The 18,399-nt window shown below is 59.7% G+C and overlaps 2 protein-coding genes across 3 annotated transcripts; one reads left to right on the top strand and one right to left on the bottom strand.

Moving 5' to 3' along the window:
* Window positions 1–29: 29 nt before the first annotated feature.
* Window positions 30–6,510, top strand: POLR2C (polymerase (RNA) II (DNA directed) polypeptide C, 33kDa). Its single transcript, XM_004690530.2, has 9 exons — window positions 30–161; window positions 343–392; window positions 2,567–2,635; window positions 2,772–2,824; window positions 4,101–4,229; window positions 4,577–4,628; window positions 4,812–4,980; window positions 5,083–5,157; window positions 5,673–6,510. Exons 1-9 carry the CDS (start codon window positions 76–78, stop codon window positions 5,815–5,817), a joined length of 828 nt encoding a protein of 275 aa, XP_004690587.1. The 5' UTR covers window positions 30–75; the 3' UTR covers window positions 5,818–6,510.
* Window positions 6,426–18,399, bottom strand: DOK4 (docking protein 4). Of its 2 annotated transcripts, XM_012730655.1 has the most exons (9): window positions 18,319–18,399; window positions 13,173–13,425; window positions 9,878–9,985; window positions 9,622–9,736; window positions 9,291–9,410; window positions 9,009–9,198; window positions 8,288–8,426; window positions 8,017–8,140; window positions 6,426–7,905 (listed from the first exon to the last, which is right to left on the bottom strand). In XM_012730655.1, exons 2-9 carry the CDS (start codon window positions 13,236–13,238, stop codon window positions 7,787–7,789), a joined length of 981 nt encoding a protein of 326 aa, XP_012586109.1. In that variant the 5' UTR covers window positions 13,239–13,425; window positions 18,319–18,399; the 3' UTR covers window positions 6,426–7,786. The 2 variants fall into 2 exon arrangements, with proteins under 2 accessions (XP_012586109.1, XP_004690586.1); XM_004690529.2 differs by lacking the exon at window positions 18,319–18,399 and having other exon boundaries at window positions 13,173–13,497.

Here is an 18,399-nt window from a genome sequence, read left to right as displayed (position 1 = left end):
ACGTAATTCCGGGGACGGCGGCGGGGGCGGCGCGGCAGTGCTGACGCCGAGAGGCCGGGCAGACGGCGGAGCGCGATGCCCTACGCGAACCAGCCCACCGTGCGGATTACGGAGCTCACCGACGAGAATGTCAAGTTCATTATCGAGAATACGGACCTGGCGTGAGTCTGTGAGGGAAGAGACGGCGGTCTGGGGCGCTGGAGGCCGAGAAGGGGCGGGGGTCGCGTCCTTCGGGAGATGGTCTCCCCGACCTCCCCACCTCCCCGTGGCTGGGCCGCCCTTTGGGGAATGCGGAGCTGAGCTGTCTGGCCGTCCTCACGTCTCTTGGTTTTCATCGCTCAGGGTGGCCAATTCCATTCGGAGGGTCTTCATCGCCGAGGTGCCCATAATAGGTGAGCGACCCCCGCGTCCTCGTTGCCAGGGCTGCCCGTGCCCGTCACCCCGCCTGCCTCGCATCTCGGGGGGGGCTGGGGGGTAGGGGGGTGACGCGGGGAAACAATGCAGTGCAGGAGACTGGATCGCACCTGTTTCCGACCACCTCGCCGCCTCTAGGGTGCGCTCCTGGCTGTACGTGGCCAAGGGCTTGGCTTCGAATACTGTTTTCATGAACATTGGGCAAGTTATTAAGCCTTGTTCCGCAGTTTTCTCTAGCATCACCCACGCGGATAGTACGCATCGGGAGGATACAGGCATGGAGTGAGTGTTCAGTACTGGTGGTTTTTGGTTTTGGTTTTTAGTAATGACTTCCCTGGACTGCATTTATGGAGCGTGTGAGCGCCAGACAGTGGTGCTAGGCTCTGGTCATGCAGCGCTGTATAGTACAGGGCTCTTGCCTGTGCTACAACCCCTCATGGAACTCACTGTGACTTGGCAGGTGAATCCACAGGCCACACAACACTAACACAGCACCGACTGGCAGCAGTAGTTCAGGAGACGCAAGGCTACGAAGCTTTTGGTGCTTCGAGGAGGGAGGATCTGTTTGCTTTCTGGCTGGTTACCCAGCTCCAGTGTCTAACACATTGATAAACGTACAAATATTTTCCTGAGTGTCACCTCAGAGAATTTGGGTTAGCAACAAAATGTAAGTCATCAAGCCTGCAGACTCTTAAAATCAGAGTAATTGACCCACCACTACCACCTCCATCACTTCTTCAGTAAGGCTTGGGGTGCTGCCTCTTGCCACATCACTTCACATCTCAGAACTGCGGTTTCCTCTCAAATAAAATGAAGGAGTGGTGCTTTATAACGCACCCTTGACATTCCAAGTCTAAATGCTTCTTTTCCCACAAATTCAGTTCTGCAAAGAAAATAGGAAGAGCTAGGAAGACAAAGATTGCCTCAAGGAAGTTGTGAAGCTTGAGGTAGAGAGCAGACACACACAAGCATAACAAGGTAAAACAGGACAAGTGGAAAGAGAGGTTTGAACAGACTCACGCTGTAGAAGGGAGAGGTTGTGTCCAGTGCATGGGGGGCAGGCAAGATGAGGTTTTCAGGGCGGCTTAGAGGGCCTCGGCCTGCACAGAGGAGGCTGAGAATGTGCTCAGTGGGGCCAGGGGAGGAGAGTTGAGAGGCAGAAAACCTTGGCTCGAGGTCCTTGGTTGACTTGAGCTGGAGAAGCAATGGAAACTTAGGGCAGAGCACGTGGTTCTTCCCTGACTTCCACTCCTACTGCCCACTTCCAGTTTACTGACCATGAGGCTGTATGTTAGTCGGACTCCAGTGTCACTTTGCTTCTGGATTTGTTTCTGTGTGGATGCTGATTTGTGAATGAATAATTGTGTGGTTATGTGTGAAAATACAGTCCTTGCCTTTACTAGGCTTTTATGCGAAAGGAATTCTGTGAACCAGTTGATTGAGTGCAATAAAGTTAAATTGGGTAAATCTGGTCATTTTATCCTAAGATGAGGTATTCCTATTTTATCCTAAGATTAGTCTGTGTTTCTTCCATGAGGGAGGTTTGCCCTCATTTGTAAGTGCCCATATAATTTGTGTCCTTGAATTTGTATGAATAGAAAATTTAAGTGTTTGTCGCAGAAACATTCAATTTAAATGTTGGTCTGGGAGTTAAGGTGGCCTTGCCTAAGTCTCAGCGCTGTCACCCTGAAGGCCTGAGTTAGATCCCTGGCCAGGGAGATGACCCATATGGCGCAGCAGACCTCTCCTGTCTCGCCCGCTGCTCCCCTCAGCAGTGGATGAATTTCAGTGGATTTGCCTGTTCTGCCCCCCACTCTGTCTCTAATGAATCCTCTCACCTCCCACACCTCTGGCCTGCACCCCAGTTCTTGTGTGAATAAATAAATAAATATCTTTTAAAATAACAATTCAGCTTAAACATGTTCTCCCTATGGAATGATACTCCGAGGCAGTTCATTACAAAGGGGGGAGAGGTGGGAGGACATAGTGCACATGGTTCTTACTCCAATGCAGATCTCTGGGCCCTGGGCTAGAGCTGAGGGTGCAGCCTCTGCCACTTTTAACACCAAGTGACTCTGTATCATGAGAACCATTACTCTGAACCATGACCACTCAGTGGCTAAACAGCCTGTCTGCTCCTCTCACTTTTTAGCCATTGACTGGGTTCAGATTGATGCCAATTCCTCAGTCCTTCATGACGAGTTCATCGCTCACAGGCTTGGTGAGTGCTGGGTTTGGGAGGGTGAAGGGAGGGAGCTGTGCTTGGTGTCAGCAGGAAGCCACCTCACTCCTGAGGGCACTTCTTGCTTCTGGTTTGACCTCGTGACTTCTATAAGATGCTCTTCTGTGTCTTCCAGGGTTGATCCCCCTCACTAGTGATGACATTGTGGACAAGCTGCAGTATTCCCGGGTACGCCTGCGGTTGGGTGGAGTGGGAGGTGTGGGGTTGCGGTACTCAAAGGAATGTTTCTTGACATCATCTAGCTTCTAGAAAAGACAACATGGAGATGTTTTCCGGAGCCCAAGGGAGGTGTTTTGTCCTTGGTTCTGATGGATCACAGATTGAGTGGGCTCGTGGGGCATGAGGGAGTCTCATTAGCCAGGCACAGAAGACAGGATATACACTAAGGGGCCCACTTATAGCAAACTGGGGTGCTCTTCCTTTTCAGAGTCTGATCTGGTCCACCTTCCAGACTCTCTCCAGTGACACAAGCCGAGGGGGCTAAGGGAAGTCCGAAGAAGTTTGGGGAGGGGCTGGAGAAGACAAGGAGAAGCAGCTCTGGGGGACTGGCGTGGTGGCATCTGCCAGTTGCTGCCTCTCCTGGGGGGGTCAGTGGGGGCCTTGCCCTTGGGCTGTGTTTGCACTCTAACTTGGTAGCTGAGGGCCAGAGAGAGGGTGGGACAGGATTGGCCGACCTGCATCTTTCCCGGGGGCTGGGGCTGCACTAGATAACGTTGAGCTCTGGTGCCTCAGCTGTTTCGGGTTATCAAAGCTCCTGGCATACTCCTAAGAGTGTGGCCTTTTGTGATGGCTCATTTGGTCTTGAATGAGGTAGGGTGGAAACTATCAAAAATAAGTTGGACTTTCCTCACTGGTGTGAGGGGAAAACAGTGTGATCACTTTCTAGTAATACTCCTCCTGCCTGATGTTACCTTGTAGCTAGAATCCCTCCTGTGGGAATGTTTAAAGAATGGCCAACTGTTGGCCACTGAAACGGAGCGATTACGTGGTGACAGCCTGTTAACCTCTTGAATGAATGGAGTTTTCTGTAATAGTGAGTCTTTTTAAAGAAAAGGTTGGTGGTCTGGAAAGGCTCTTTCCCTCTGTCCCTTCGCGGCTTGCTTAAGCGACAGCTACTTTCCGAGCTAGTGCGCTGAAGTCCGAGCTCACGGGAGCCGAGTCAGGAGCTGGAAAGCACCCGCCTGCCTCTTGGCCTTGGCGCTCCGGGGAGTGTGCTCTCCGGGCGTGCTCGCCGGCGGCCTGGCAGCTGGCTGCCAGCGCAGGGAGGTTGTGCCGGCACTACGCTTGAGCAGCCGAGCCGGGACACACCACTGACGCCGCCCACGAGAGCCTGGCGGGAGCAGCCCTCGGTGCAGATGGTGCCGACACGGGGGTTGGCCTGGAAGCAGCCCCGGCACGCTCACCGGGAGTCCCCGTGGGCTCAGCGCTCCTCTCCCCGCCGCAGGACTGCGCATGTGAAGAGTTCTGCCCTGAGTGCTCGGTGGAGTTCACGCTGGACGTGCGCTGCAACGAAGACCAGACTCGCCACGTCACGTCGCGAGACCTCATCTCCAACAGCCCCCGAGTGATTCCGGTCAGTGTCTGCGAACAGCCTCCCTAGCCAGGATCGCTGAGGGCCAGACGGGCGGCCTGTTGGAGATGCAGACTCCCTGTGCTCCCCTCTGCCTTAACGTGACGCCACTCTGGACCCCGCCAGGGTGGGGCTGCTGCTGCTCTGTCCTCTGTCCTCCGAAGGCCACAGCAGTGGTGGGGAAGGCTGTCAGAACACGCGGCGGGGCGGGCGTCCTGCCCCGCACGGGTCAGGCCTGGTGGCGCTTCTGCCACCGCATCCCGGGACCCCAGCCCTGGTTTGGCGGGTTGTCCGTGCAGGGGGCTGGGGAGCTAAGTAGCTCATCGATGCCTGTTTTGGGCTCCTGACAGGTAACATCCCGGAACCGAGATAATGACCCCAATGACTACGTAGAGCAGGACGGTAAGGGCTGGAGCGAGGGTGTAGACGTTGACTCACTTGTCTGTCTGTGGGCCAGCAGGGAGGTGGAGACCAGACACACAGCCTCCCGCACCGCCTGGTCTTCTTGTGTCTGCCCGTGTCCCTGTCACGATGTGGCGGGCCATGCCATTCCTGGCCCTCGTTGGCTGACACCTCTCCCCACAGACATCCTCATCGTCAAGCTGAGAAAGGGCCAGGAGCTGAGGCTTCGCGCCTATGCCAAGAAGGGTTTTGGCAAGGAACACGCCAAGTGGAACCCCACCGCAGGGGTGGCTTTTGAGTATGACCCCGACAATGCCCTGAGGCACACGGTGTACCCCAAGCCAGAGGAATGGTAAGTTGGGAGTGAAGCAGGCCCCTGGGGGCGGGGCTGGCAGTGGCTCAGGTGCCCGAACAGCAGCCGGAGCCACGTTGTGTGACCCGTGTTTGACCGCAGGCCGAAGAGCGAGTACTCAGAGCTGGATGAGGATGAGTCACAGGCTCCCTACGATCCCAACGGCAAACCAGAGAGGTGAGAGCAGGCTGGCACCTGGACAAAGGCGTGTGAGAGCGTAGCTTGGGCGTGGGCTCTTTAGGAAGACCCTTCCCGCACACCCCCTTCCTGGAAGCTGAGGGGGGCTGGGAACTGCCAAGCCCGTCGCATGCAGGTCCGGGGCAGGTTCTCGTCACCCTTTCGGTCACTGAGAAAGTGTCCAGGGAGCCAGGCTGTTCTCTCCTGGTTTTTAGTCTTCAAACAAGGGCATCAGCCCGGGACCAGAAACCAACCCACATTTTCCAGTGCCAGGTATGAAAATGCTGGCGCCTCTGACGCTGCCTTTTCACCTTCAGCGTGGGTGTGGCCATGCAGGTGTTCCCGTTACCCCCGCTGAGGTAGCCTCACTGGTTTGTGGTAACGCATGGCGACTGCTGTTTTTGAAGTTGGAGGTCAAGCCCGGACCAGGCTCCTGGGAGAAGGAGTCAGGACCCAGAGGGGGAAAGGAGGTCCAGGCCTACCCACAGGGCTCTCACCTGCCTCTTGCCTCTCAGGTTTTACTACAACGTGGAGTCCTGTGGCTCTCTGCGCCCTGAAACCATTGTCCTCTCAGCTCTCTCTGGATTGAAGAAGAAGCTGAGTGACTTACAGACCCAGTTAAGCCACGAGATTCAGAGTGACGTTCTGACCATAAACTAACTGCAGCTCGCCTGTTTCAGGAAAAGCGGAGCGCCCGTAGCTGGCCTCCAGGTCTCCTGAGTCTGCTGGCTTCCAGCCTCAAGCTTCTGCCTCTGCCAGTGAAGTAGTGGTGAGGTCCTCGCAGGGCATCACCAGGGCAGTTTTCCACTGGGCAGTAGCATCCCTGGCCTGCAGCTGGTTGCCAGTGGTGCTCCCCAGGATGTCCCCTCCACCCGTCACCCCGCTGAGCCTGTGGGGGTCCTACTGCTTCCCTGTTAGGGGCCACCTGAGCTGGGTGCCTCTCTCAGGCCTTTTCTGTCCAAAATGACTTCTTGCCTTGTACTGGGGTGTCGGTTAGGGCCGAGCCGCCTGCGAGCCCTCCCGTCCCTGCACTCCACTCACTCTCCCAGCCCCGACTTTGAGATGCGTGTTAGACCCCACCGGACCCACAAGCCCAGCTCTGCCCGCGGTGAGGACCCCCACCGGTGGTCTGGTGCATAAGGGGAGGGGGTGTGGAGGCAGGCCGGGCTTCAGTGGAGACCTGGCCTGACCCGTGGCCCTGGAGGTGGTAACATACTGACAGCAGTTCATTAAGCAGCCTGGCAGGAGAAAACCAGAGATCCAGAACAGAAAGGAAAGGATATTTATTGATTAACAATAGTTGTCCTTTTTAAAAGTTTTTATTTTTGGCAATAAAGAGCACAATATAATCTCCTTCATGCGTCATCGTGCCACTAGCTGAGCCAGCCAGCTCTGCCTCCCACTCCAAAGCCTCTGGGCTGGGCTCCCTTCAGGCTAGCTTACGCCTCTGGGTGGTCTCTCCTGGGTTAGTTAAGAGCTGAGCTGGCCATGGCCACCTCCCTGGCTCCAGGGCTCTGTGGGGGTGGGGGGAGGTTCTTGCTTTACCATCCTCCTGCACAACTTGAATAGTGGTTATTTACAACAAGGTCTGTTCCCACAAATCAGAACTCTAAAATAAAATAAAAAAGAAAATACACGCAACCAAAAGTTTGATGTGAATAGAAAGATAGCCCTTCTGCACGGTAAGTCAATAAATACCAGCACTAGAAAATCAATTGCTTTAATTGCATTTCAGCAGGGGGCCTCAGCACCATGTGGGGAGAGGGAAGGGGGAGGTTTCCCAGTGCTCCTGGCTGGCCAAGGGCGGCCAAGCACAGGGCAGAGGCGCCTTGTCTGCTGCATCATTGCCCAGTCACGGAGAGGGGGCAGTAGGGGTGTACCCCACAGTAGTCCTGCTACAGCCTCCCCTCCTGGCCTGATCCTGGGGTACAAAAGAGCTCAGGCCTGGCCATCCTCTGCCTGGCTGAGGTCACCAGCACCCCCACCACCAGGGTGTCTTCTCAGCCTACTGAGCAGGAAGGAGCCCGGGCAGCAAGTAAACTAAAACCAGATTTTCCCCTGAGGTGCCCACCAGAGGTCACCTCTGCTTAGAACGCCAAGTGCAAGGCTACCGAGCGGCGCGGTCGAAGTTCAGGTCCTCCCTGGGCCACGCCAGGCCCAGAGGGACTGCGGCCACCTGCTGCCTGAGGCTGGCAGCTCGGGAAAGCCAGTGTCCAGTGCGGCCTCAAGCTCTGATTGTCTCCCTCTGCCCTGGCGGCTCAAGCGAGTCCTGGCGGCAGGAGGGCTGTTCCACAGGGACAGGAAAACGGCTGCCCTCAGGTTCAGAGCAGCCGTGACTGGCCTGCTCATGGGATTAAAAAACGTATGTGGTGGCGGGAAGGGTCAAGGGGAATCTCATATAGAATATGTCATAAGCCGTATATATTAAAATCATTAACGTGTATATAGTCCCACGGTAGCTCCAGCCCCTCACACATGCTCAGGTGGTGTGGCCAGCCCTCTGCTCGGTCCAGCCTCACCTCTGGGGCAAGGAAGGGACAGTTTGCTCCCTTTCTCCAGGCCGTGGCCAGCAGCCCCGAAGCTGTTGACTGCAGGCAGCCCCAGCAGTCACTGTGTGCCAGCCCTGCCGTCACAGGGATGGGGTCTTGGCCTCGCCGCTGTCCCCCTGCCTGGGCTTTGGCTTCAGCAGGATGAATCTGTTGAGGAGGTCCGTCTCTGAGCTGGCCTGGGCGGCCCCATAGCCCTCACCTGCGGACACAAGCAGGCCCGGGTCTCAGGTCCAGGTCGAGAGCTCCCTGCCTGACACACCTTGTCTCCCGCGGAGCCTCCTGGCGGGCGGGGGGCACGCCCACGACTCACCGGCATAGCTGGAGGCCTCGGCGATGTTCTGGGAACCCGTGATGTGGTGCCAGTAGGCACTGCGGGGCAGCATGGTGGTGGGTGTGCAGGGGTATGAGTAGTGCTCCGTGCCCTTGTTCAGCAGCTGTCAGGCAGAGAAGAAGGGGATCCCTCCCCTCAGCCCCGGGGCACGGGCAGCCGCTACACACTAGCTGGAGACAGCCGGCGCTCCGGGCCCGACCCGCGTGCCCACCAGCCTCCCGTGCCCAAGGCGGAGATACCCCTGCCTCACCCTCACGTTCTTCTCCATCTCCAGCAGGACCCGCTTGTGCTGCTCGGCGATCGCCAGGGTGGCACTGTGGACCCGCTGGTAGATCTGCTCCCCCTCCTGCGTCTGGAAGGTGTAGAGCCCTTCCCCGGCGTCACACATCCTGGGGACCCAAGTGATGCGCCTGGAGGGCCGGGCGGCGGGGACCAGCCGTGCACATGCGCATGCTGTCCTGCACAGCTCGAGCTGAACCCCAGGGGGCATCTGGGGGTCTGACCGTACATGCTGAGCGCTGCCTAGGTGCCAGGTGGAGCCTACACGCTGCACCGGGCTCAGCCCCGCGCCCACCGCCCACCTGTGGCCCGCGCACCGTTGCGGTTCCCCCATGATGAGTTTTCTCTAACCAGTTTACCGGCGAGGACACCAAGTCACGCAGGAGTGGCCAGGCTTACACATGAGTTACGCGGCCTGTAAGCCATGGGTTCCCCGGTCCTCACCGCACTCTGTGAGGCTGGGTACTTCCATTACTCCCCGTCTCACAACAGAGGAAACTGACCCAGGGCCATCTGGCTTGTGCCAAAGCACCGGACCTGTCGGCCGTGAGTCTGTTTCTTTATCTGTAAAACGGGGATATTAAGTTCCCCTCTGACTTGCCGTGCCCAGAACGTGTGCACAGCACAGAGCCCAACAGAGTGAGGGGAAGCCACCGGCGTGACTGTGCAGACCGGCGAGGACAGGGTCCTACCGGCCAGCCTCGAAGGTGAAGCGGGTGGCGTCCCGGCCATAGCGGCGCAACGAGCAGAGAGGCCACGAGACGAGCTTCACGCGGGGGTTGTGTATGTCCCAGAGGTAGATGTTCTCGTGGGTGATCTGCAGCTTACACTCGCCATACACGTCCAGGTTGGGGCAGGGTAACAGGAAGACGTTGAAGCGATCTGGAGTGGGAAAGCCAACGGGCCCGTTGCTGCTTGCAGGGAGGCCTCTCACCCCTCTCCCCCCGCCACCCCCAGCCAGCGCCGGGCCTCACCTGTCTGCTCACACTGCACCCCTGGGGCCAGGAGGTCCGGTTCTCCCAGACTGATGTCGTTGAGCCGCGACCCCAGGCACTCCACGGACAGGGTCTTGTACCACTCCTCCGCCTCCAGCTCTGGAGAAGATGGGACCCCCTCATGCTGTCAGCCCCCACCTGTGCGAGCCCACCTTAAAAGGCAGGGAGGGTACTGCTCACGGACTCTCCCTGCCTGCCTCACCTCATCCTGAGGCCTGTATCCTTCACCCCAACTCCCACCCATCACACCCCTGCTGTCTCCTACCAACTGGCCCACAGGCCACCCAGGCCTACAGAGCTGGCCCCTCACCTGAGTCGCAGGTGAATGTCCTGGCAGAGTCATCTGTGAATATGATGGCCACCGCCTGCCTCTTTGTCTCCTTGGGGAGCCGTGTGACGCACTTGACATTGCTGATCTCGGTCACCTGGGGCAGCATCCATAAGGGACTCAGGCTGAAGCACCGCCCTCCACATTCCCCACAGCTCTGCCACCCCCCAAAGGATGCTTTTGGGCCTTGGGACAAGTCATTTACAGGTTGGGGAAACTAGGGCCCAGGCCCCCTAACCTTGGGGCAGCCTCGGAGGCACACGGACTTCTCGTCTGGATACTTCTCTAACCGTTGGGGCCCTTTGCTGGAAGACTTCCGGAAGACCAGCCAGCACCTCCGGTAGATCTGGGGGGCAAGAGAACAGGGGCGTCAGGCCTCCCTGGACCAACAGCCTTGCAGTTGCCCCTGCCTCCTGCAGGGGGCGGTGCTGCACAGCATCCTGGGAACCTGAGCCAGGAGAAACCGTGGGGACATCTGACACAGTGACAGACCATCCCCCCCCAGTAGACCCCCCTCTCCAATTTGTGACCAGCTCTGAAAGGCCGTTTCCCAAAGGGTGCGCCGGACTTGCCAGCTACTGTGAGTTCAGCTCTGAGTTTAGTGAAAGGCCAACAACATTTGCGTGCATCCTATTGCTCTACTTTGGGTCCTAATCTCAGGGCCACTCAAGGTTCGTTCTGTTCTCATCACCTCACCTCTTTTCAGATGGGGAAACAGGCCTGAGGCACCAAAAGCCACGTTAAGGTTGATATATGGAGCCGTCTAGATTCCAAAAGCCAACACGTGGAGCCTTTGTGCGCGACACCATGCTGGGGCTTCAGCAGCGCCTCTCAGCCTCCCACAGCAGTGTCCGAGGACAGTGAACAGACCTGGCCCCATCCAGCCTGCACCCTGCCACACCCTTGTCCTCAGGGCCAGAGAGGGTGCTATGTGGTGACACCCCCACTCGGCTCAAGGGCCTCTCACTAGCCCTCTCCGATCAACCCAGGAGAGCAGGGGCAGGGTGAACTCCCTGTCCCAGCTGGGCAGGCCAGAGGCTCTTGCAGGGTAGAGTCTGAGGAGACCCCAGGGCACAGCCTGTCCCCAGCAAGGCTCCCTCCTTGTGCAGCCACCGCCGATGACCCTGTGCCTAAAACCACTTCATTCTCTATGGCTTCTTGGCCTCCTCCCAAGGAAGAAGCTGGGGAGAGGGCAGCTGACCATCCTCTAGGGCTAGCGGGGCAGCTGGGTGTCAGACCCCTCAAAGGGTGGCCCCAGCCATCTGCCCAGGCTGCTGTCTCTTCCTTCCGCAGCCTCTCCCAGCCCTCATGTACTCCCCTGGGGTGCAGCTAGGGTGTACCCACTCTTGCAGCGGGCACTCCATAAGCTAGGCGAGCCCACCCAAGATGCCCTGGTGCTCCTACATGGCAAATGAAGGGGGTTGAGGAGGTGAGGGGGGCCTCGGCCCCAACCCCAGCTCCCTCCCCATGCCCCGCAGGGTGGGCACTAGGTCCTCAGCATGCAGGGCGGGGTGGGTCTAGCGAGGCAGACCGCACCCCAAGAAGGCGCTGGTCATTTCCGACTCCTGTGTGGGGCCCTGGGAGGCTGCTATGCCCCTGACCCTGGCCTATCCATCCAGCCATGGCAGGCCTCAGCTCGCAGCTGGGGCGCTCCTTCAGAGCAGACACTGTTTTGTTCTCAGAATCCTTACTCACATCCTGGTAGTTCTAACAGAGCTCCGCTGGCTGAGCAGGTGAATGAAGGGTGAGTGAATACGGATGGAAGGGTGGGTGCTGCAGACCCAGCTCTGCCCTGCCACTGGGCTCTGTGCAGCCTACAGCTTCGGGGCAGAAGGCCCAGGGGCCTGAGCACCCTGGTTGCCTGGTTACAGGACAGGGGACACACACACACACACACACACACACACACACAGCCCCAGGGAGCCCCGCTCAAGAGCCCTCCTTCCCACTTCTCACAGGTCTTTGATCAGCACTTCAGAAACACTCTCCCACAGCCCAGCCTCTGCCATGGGAGGAAGACCTGGCAGGTGGGAGGGGGCTACTGATCTCTTCTAGCCCCACAGAGGAGATTGGCTGCCCTAGGGGTCTGCCCCCCAGGTTTGCAGAGGGAAGCCCAATTATTTGAATGGGATGCAGGGGGCCAGACTGCGCTGCCTGACCACACCCCAGCTTCTAAAGGCTCCCTCAGGCTGAGCCGCCTTGGGGTCACTTGGGTTCCCAGGCCTCCGTAACAGGTTTCAAGCTCAGGTCTGACAGCCCAAGTGGCTGCCTCCAGTGACCTGCTTCCTGATAAACTCTGCCCCGGACAGGCCCAAGGCCCAGCTGGCCCCGGTGGACTTAGGCGGTCAGGGGCCCTCAGGTTGAGGCGCCCACCAGATGCAGGACCCCCACCCATTGCCTCCCAGCTTGCTCTGTGCTCCCAGAGGTTCAATTCCTCACTCAAGGCAAGAGCTGGCCTCTGCCAGAGCCCAGACTTTGGGGCGGGGGCAAATTCACACGTGCCCACCAGCTCATCGGCTGCCCCTGCCTGGACAGAACACCGGCTCCTGGGGGCCCTCAGGGCCACGAGGTGGCAGAGGAGGACCAGGGGCCGCCCCTCCGCCAGGCGGCCCTGCGGTGTGTAGTTCCCAGGCAGGGAAGCCTGGTACAGGAGCCCCACTCCTCCCCCACCCCAGCAGGCAGAACCAGGAAGCCATTGAGGTGGGGGAGGGGAGGAAGGAAGGGCTAGGAGACCACCTCGGCCGCCAGAGGCGAGGAGGTCGGCAGGGGACGGGCAAGGCGGCCTCCCAGACCACTAAATCGGTCCCTGGGGTGCCCACTCATGCCCTCGGAGGGGGCCTTCACCTGCAAGGCGCCAAGCGGGTCTGCACCTGGCAGGGGCGTGTCCGAGGCCTCCTCTCCCCAGACCTTCCACGCCCCCAGCTCCGAGCACCCCCAGCTCCGAGCTCCCCGGAGCCTCCACCAACTTGGAGGGAAGCAGCAGTCCCAGGCCGCGCTCGGGGTCCTCATTCACAAACCACACAAACCTCAGCCCGGTGCCCCCACCCCCACTCCACGGCCCCTCTCAAACACTAACAGCCAGAGGAACACCAAGGGGGAAGAAACCCCACTCGAGAGCCAGAGGAGAGGGTGGCGGCGCCCACCTTCCAGGAAAAGAGGCCAGGAGCAGGGCGGAGAGGGGGGGAGGCCGCGGGCTGGGAGGGGACCGGCAAGTGGGGAGCTGGGTCTCCCCGCTCGCCGGCTGGGACACAGCCCAGCGGCATTTCCAGCCGCTCCTGCTCCAGCTGCCAGTGGCGACAACTTCAACAATGCAAGGGAGCCGCCTGCCCGTCGCTGCCACCGCTGGCCCAGCCGCTGGGATGCCAGCCAGCCCGCCGGGCGGGGGCTGCAGCAGGCAGAGCCCGGCCGGGCACATGCCAGGGGCAGCCCGAGACCACAGAGCAGGCGGCCTGGCCTGGGCGCAGCCAGGCACCCCGACTCGCCATGCTCCACACCGCGTCCCGCACCTCCGCGGGCCTCGGGGGCTTGCTCACCCCGAGCTTCCTGCTCTTCATCTTCACGTAGCCCTGTTTGACTATGTCGTTGAAATTGGTCGCCATGGTTTCCCCACCTCGGGTGCCGCCGGCCTGGCTGAGGGGAGGGGAGGGGTGGCCAGGTGGCCTCGGTTTCTGGCTCCAGCTCCGCCGATCACCTGTTCCAGATACTCCCCTGCCGGGGCTGCCTCGCCGGCGCGCCTCACCTCTCCCGCCTCAGCATTGTTCTAGCAGCTCCTTTGGCCGGCGCCTGCTAGAAATAAAAATGACAGGGAGATTAGACAGTGACATCTTTCTCTTCCCCTGGCCGTCTTGCTCTCTTTTTTCCTTCCTCTTCCCACACTCCTCCCTCCTCCCTCCCCTCAGCCCGCCCTTCTTCCTTCCCTTCCCTCCCCACCCCAGGACGGCAGAACCATTCAGGAAAAGCGAGGTGGAGGCAGCCCTAAGGAAAATGGTCCAGCCCAGTCCCCTCCCTCACGCTGGGGCTGGCAGTTAACCCCTTCCTGGAAGGACTGCCTGCCGCCGCGGTCCGGTCCGCCCTGGAGGTGGGGACAGAGGGGGGAGGCGGCCCAGGGGCAGCCGACCGACCCAACGCCAGTTGCAACTTTGGGGAAGACTCAGGGCAACCTGCCAACACAAGGTCCTCTGGGCACAGCAGCCCCTGCTGGAGGGCCTGCCCAGATGCCGGGGATCCCACCAGGAGTGGCGAGGAGTCAGTGCCTGAGTCAACCCCTCGCTCCCTGAGGTTAAAGACAACCTGCCTCCTCGGACTCTGCAGACCCACGGACCCACCCAGTACCTGACTCTCGGCGGCCCCTGACGGAAGCTGCGAATGGTCACCTCAAGCCCACTCAGGCTCTGCTCTGCTCCCCGCCTTGGAACTCTTCCTGGGTGGGAGGGCAGAGTCCATTGGGGCGGGGCCGCAGGTAATGGGTTGGGCCGCTGGAGGTGGCCACTCAGCCCAGGGCAGGAGCAGAGGCCTCACCCTGGCCCAGGCCCTGGGAAGACCGGGCGGGTCTAGGGCGCTGGGGAGCTGGCCAGGCAGGCCATGCAATGCCCGGGGCCCTGAGCACAGGCAGGCAGGCAGCAGTTCGCAAGGAGTCTAGCAATCGCCCAGCCTGGAGCAGAAGACGGGCCAGAACAGAGATTGCGGGGAAGTCACGGTGCAATGGGAAACAGGGGTGCCAGCAGTCACCCAGATTCAGACAGATCAACTGATAAAGAGCCAGCAAGTGAGTGGGGGGTCAGCTATGACCCAGTCCAACACCCTCATTTTACAGATGGAAAAATCAAAGTCGCAGAGGGCTAAGGTCACACAGCAAGCCCGGGGCACAGCCTGGGATGAATCAGAAGTTCTGGAGCGACTGGGGGTGATGGAGACAAGCCTGGGGCTAGGACTCGGTGTGGCTGCCATCCAGGCCCAGGGGGGTATACAGACAACACCCTTCTCCCCCCTTCCTTGTCCCTGATTGCTGGGTGAGAACAGAGCAGCATTTCTGGGGTCAGCTGGGCGTCTGTGCTGCCAGGGCGGGCCCTGGGGCAGGCACGCTGCTGGGTCTGCTGGCAGCTTGACATTAATTAATCTCTTGGAGGCCTGTCAGTGAGTCCCTAACAAGGACCAGATGGGACTACCCCAGTGGGCACACGCAAACAAGGGGAGGAGCCAAGAGGGTGATGCTCCGTGCTCCCAGACACCCACACTGACCTGACGGCCCCTCTTTGGCACCCCCTCAGCAGTTCCCTGCCATTCACTGCCCCTGGGGTCCAGAGCCATCCGCATCCATGCCGTCTGCGTTCTGCTCTCCTCTCTGGAAGGTCTGGTCTGGAGTTCCTCCCTGACACTGAGCCCCAACAGTCCCTCCCCTGCCTACCCAAGCCTTTTCCCAGTGCTGTCTCCAGGGACCTCTCCATACAAATCCCTTCCAGGTAACAGCGAGCAGCCACTAGCTATGGGGGCGAGGGGACCCTTTCAGTCACACCTAATACCTATGAGAATCTCCTGTGCCCGCGGATTCATCCAAGGCAGCCAGGAATGTGGATCCTGTAAGCCACATGACTTCTCAGTGCCTTGGTTTCCCCATCAGTTTAAAAAATGAGGATAAAGCCACCTACTTCAAATGAGGACATGAATTAATGCGGCACCAGCCTGCCCAGTTTGGACTGAGCTTTGAAAACTCCAAAGTCTGTTTTTGCTTCAAGAGCTGCGACTCAGCCAGGGCTATAAAGCCCATACCGCAACCTTCCTCCGGCCAGCACAGGCCTGTTCCACCGGTCACCACCCCAGTGGCAGTCCTCCCCTCCCTCCCCAGGGTGATGGCCACCAAGCTCCCAGAGCGTCCTACATGTCTGTCCACTGGACCACATCCCACCCTGTACCCCAGATCACAGAATCAGCCTCACAGAAAGAAATCTTCGCACGGACACGCACCCTTCCAGGGACTATGGGGAAACAGAGAACATCTCTGGCACCCAGTCACAAAGACTCCTGGCCCTCAGGCCCTAATGAAGTTTGCAAGAGCAAGACCTAGCCTGGGACCAAAATAGCACACAGGGCAAGGGGAGTTGAGAGGGAGGGACAGGGAGAAGGGCCAACAGGTAGACCCACACATTTGACAAGGTATGTGGGGTGACCAGAACCAGCTCCCCTAAAGGACTTTACTGCCGGCAACTCCCTGCACCCTGGGGGTCACTTCCCCTATCACTCGGGAGCCCCCACCAGCTCTTCCAGCTCTCCTTCCCAGCATGGGGCACAAAGCCTAAGAGCTGAGCTCTGAGCACCCAGAGCAGCTAATCAGGGTTCCCAGCAGGCCCTCTCGACCACTTCAGGCAGCAGCCCACCATCCCCACCCCTCCTCCCAGTCCAGCTTCAGGGCAACAGCCTGACCAGGACAGTCTCTGTCTGCCTGCGGCAGGCCCCATGGGCTCCTTCCCCGGGAAGGCCAGACTCTGAAACACCCCTCTCCCCAGGAAGGGCAGGTGACCTGTGTGGGGGAGGGGGATAGCCAAAGTGGCAGGGCTGGGCCCTCCTGCCCACCTGCCTCCTGGGGCAGCCGCTGCAAGCTGCAAGCACTCCCTCCCAGCACCTGGATTCTGCCTGGAGGCTCTGGCTCCAGAACAAACGCTACTCGCTGCTGTTGGCAACCAATGACCGAGCAGGAGCTGCTGCCTGGCTGGCTGGGCCTCTCTACCTCACAACAGGTCGACAGATCGCATCTTATCAGGGCTTCAGGGACAGCCCCACCTGGGCACCAGCTAGCTGTCTCTAGCTGTCTTCACCCTGCGGCAAAGATCCTATCCGCTGGATTATCTCCAGCACCAGGGAAGTTTCCATCACCTATGGTCTGGACTTCTCTTCCGATACAACTGTTTTCAGGGGTGAGGAGGCCACTTCTCCCCAGGAAGCCACCTGAAGCCATGAGGTCTCATCCAAAGCAAATGCCCACTGGGTGGAGGGGGACAGTGTTCGAGGGGGCATCCAAGCACCAGTCCCCTGAAGTCAGGGTGGGTGCTATGTTGCCCTACTCTCTCCTGCCCCCCCCAACCACCTGGCCGGCCTTCCCCACCCCAACCCCCTGGGTGTCCGGCCTCCCAGGCTTCTTTCTTCCCTCACTGTCTAACTCTTCCCACACAGGTCCACCGTACTTGCTGTTCCCCACCTACACTTTTTCCCCCTCACATGATCCCTAGGTTCATTCTATCCCTTCATTCAGGTCTCGGCTCAAAGGTCACCTCCCAGGAGAGGCCTGAGCCCCTGGCCAAAGGAGCCCGCCAGCCAGCCTCCATCACAACACTCAGCCTCACTGTCTTGGTCACAGCCCGGCCGTAGGCTTTCCTCATGCCTCCATCTGTGTGTTTGCTACTCAACCACTCTGTCTCCCAGACCCGCCCAGAATGCCAGCGCCCTGTCGGCTGGGCCTGGCCTGGGACTCCCAGCCAGCACCTAGTGCCTGTGCAGCATAGACACTGGGTACTGGAGAGCTGAAAGCACAATTCTCTCCAGAGTTTGGCCCCATCTTTTCTCCCTCCACCAGAGCTGGCTCAGCTTCTAGAAGTGCGGGAGCAGCAGTGGGCCCCCAGCTCCCTGGATCTTCCCAGTGCAGCAGAGCTAGCACGGTTCTTAGAGAACCAGCCGCACCCCAGCCCCAGATGGTTCAAAGCTGCCTCGGGTGAGAGTCTGCTGACATTGTCCACGCCTGACCAGGTGGCTCCACCTTGGCTAGGGTGGCTGGGTGAGGTCATGCCCAGCCCTGCTGCCCTGTCCCAAAGGGAAGAGCTGGAAGTAGTCAGCACCTAGGCTCAGAGGCAAGCAACTGGGCAGGAGGAGGCACGGCTCCGGGGACTCACTCTGGGATAAGAACAGAAATCGCCTGCTCAGGGCCACCTCCCTCTGAAAAAGAAAATAATCTCACTAAGCAAGTCCAGCCTCCAGCCACTGCGCTGAGTCCTGCCAGGCCACTCACTGCCTTTGATTTTCAGACTTGCTGCCCCAGACCCCCCATTCCAGTGTCCAGGCAACTGTGGTACATCCCCCATCCCCTGACCTCACCGCAGGGGGTGCTGCACAGAGGCCATGCTCTGCCCACATCACTCAGGTGCCCAGCTGTCACTTGTGCCCCTTTGTGGGGACAGAAAGCTAGAACTGACCTTTGAGGCCCTGCAGGAGAGGGGGGCAGGACCCCGGGCCAGGGGAGGAAGGTTCGAGAAAAGGACACAGCTGGCCATGAGTTAAGTGACAGGAGGGGAGCCGTTTGCAGGTGGGGGTGGACAGTGAGGGGCAACTGAGTAGAGCAAAGTCTTGGAATTTGGGGGGGTGGAGAGTTGAGCAGAGGAGGAGGGCAGCACCGGGCTGGGCGCTGGGGATAGCAGGTCTCCAGGAGTTCAGGGGCCCCAGTTTCCTGGAAGGTCTGTAAGAGTGGGGGTGAGGTCAGGCCCGGTCCAGGGGCTCCTGGACAGAAATCTGGGGCTAGATGGACCTCAGGGATAGTTTCGAGGACCCTGGCCGGTTTGGAGGGGGCGGGGCGGTGAGTCTTCCCGAGGGTAGAAAGGTCCTAAGGGTTTGGGGAGTTTTCAGGTCGGGGTCGCCAGGGGTCTCTCGGTCTCCGGCGCGGCCTAGGTCCCCCTCCCCGCCTCGCGCTCCCCTAGTTACCTGGGCGCCGCGGGCCGGGCGGGGACGCTTGCTCGGCGGGACGACGCGCCAGGCTCATGCCCGCGTCACAGCGCAGCCGGC

This window comes from Condylura cristata, unplaced genomic scaffold, assembly GCF_000260355.1.
Source record: "Condylura cristata isolate star-nosed mole 26May11 unplaced genomic scaffold, ConCri1.0 scaffold00028, whole genome shotgun sequence".
NCBI classification, from domain to species: Eukaryota; Metazoa; Chordata; class Mammalia; order Eulipotyphla; family Talpidae; genus Condylura; species Condylura cristata.
Note: the sequence above shows the minus strand (reverse complement) of the source record. Positions and strands in the feature narration are given on the sequence as shown.

Bases quoted from the DNA above. Each gene is read 5' to 3' on its own strand.
- POLR2C (XM_004690530.2), top strand. From the start codon at position 76: ATGCCCTACGCGAACCAGCCCACCGTGCGGATTACGGAGCTCACCGAC. The intron at 2,825-4,100 runs GTACGCCTGCGG...TCCCCGCCGCAG, and splicing joins ACAAGCTGCAGTATTCCCGG to GACTGCGCATGTGAAGAGTT. The intron at 4,629-4,811 runs GTAAGGGCTGGA...CTCTCCCCACAG, and splicing joins TGACTACGTAGAGCAGGACG to ACATCCTCATCGTCAAGCTG.
- DOK4 (XM_012730655.1), bottom strand. From the start codon at position 13,238: ATGGCGACCAATTTCAACGACATAGTCAAACAGGGCTACGTGAAGATG. The intron at 9,737-9,877 runs GTTAGGGGGCCT...ATGCTGCCCCAG, and splicing joins GCCTCCGAGGCTGCCCCAAG to GTGACCGAGATCAGCAATGT. The intron at 7,906-8,016 runs GTGAGTCGTGGG...TTGTGTCCGCAG, and splicing joins CGAGGCCTCCAGCTATGCCG to GTGAGGGCTATGGGGCCGCC.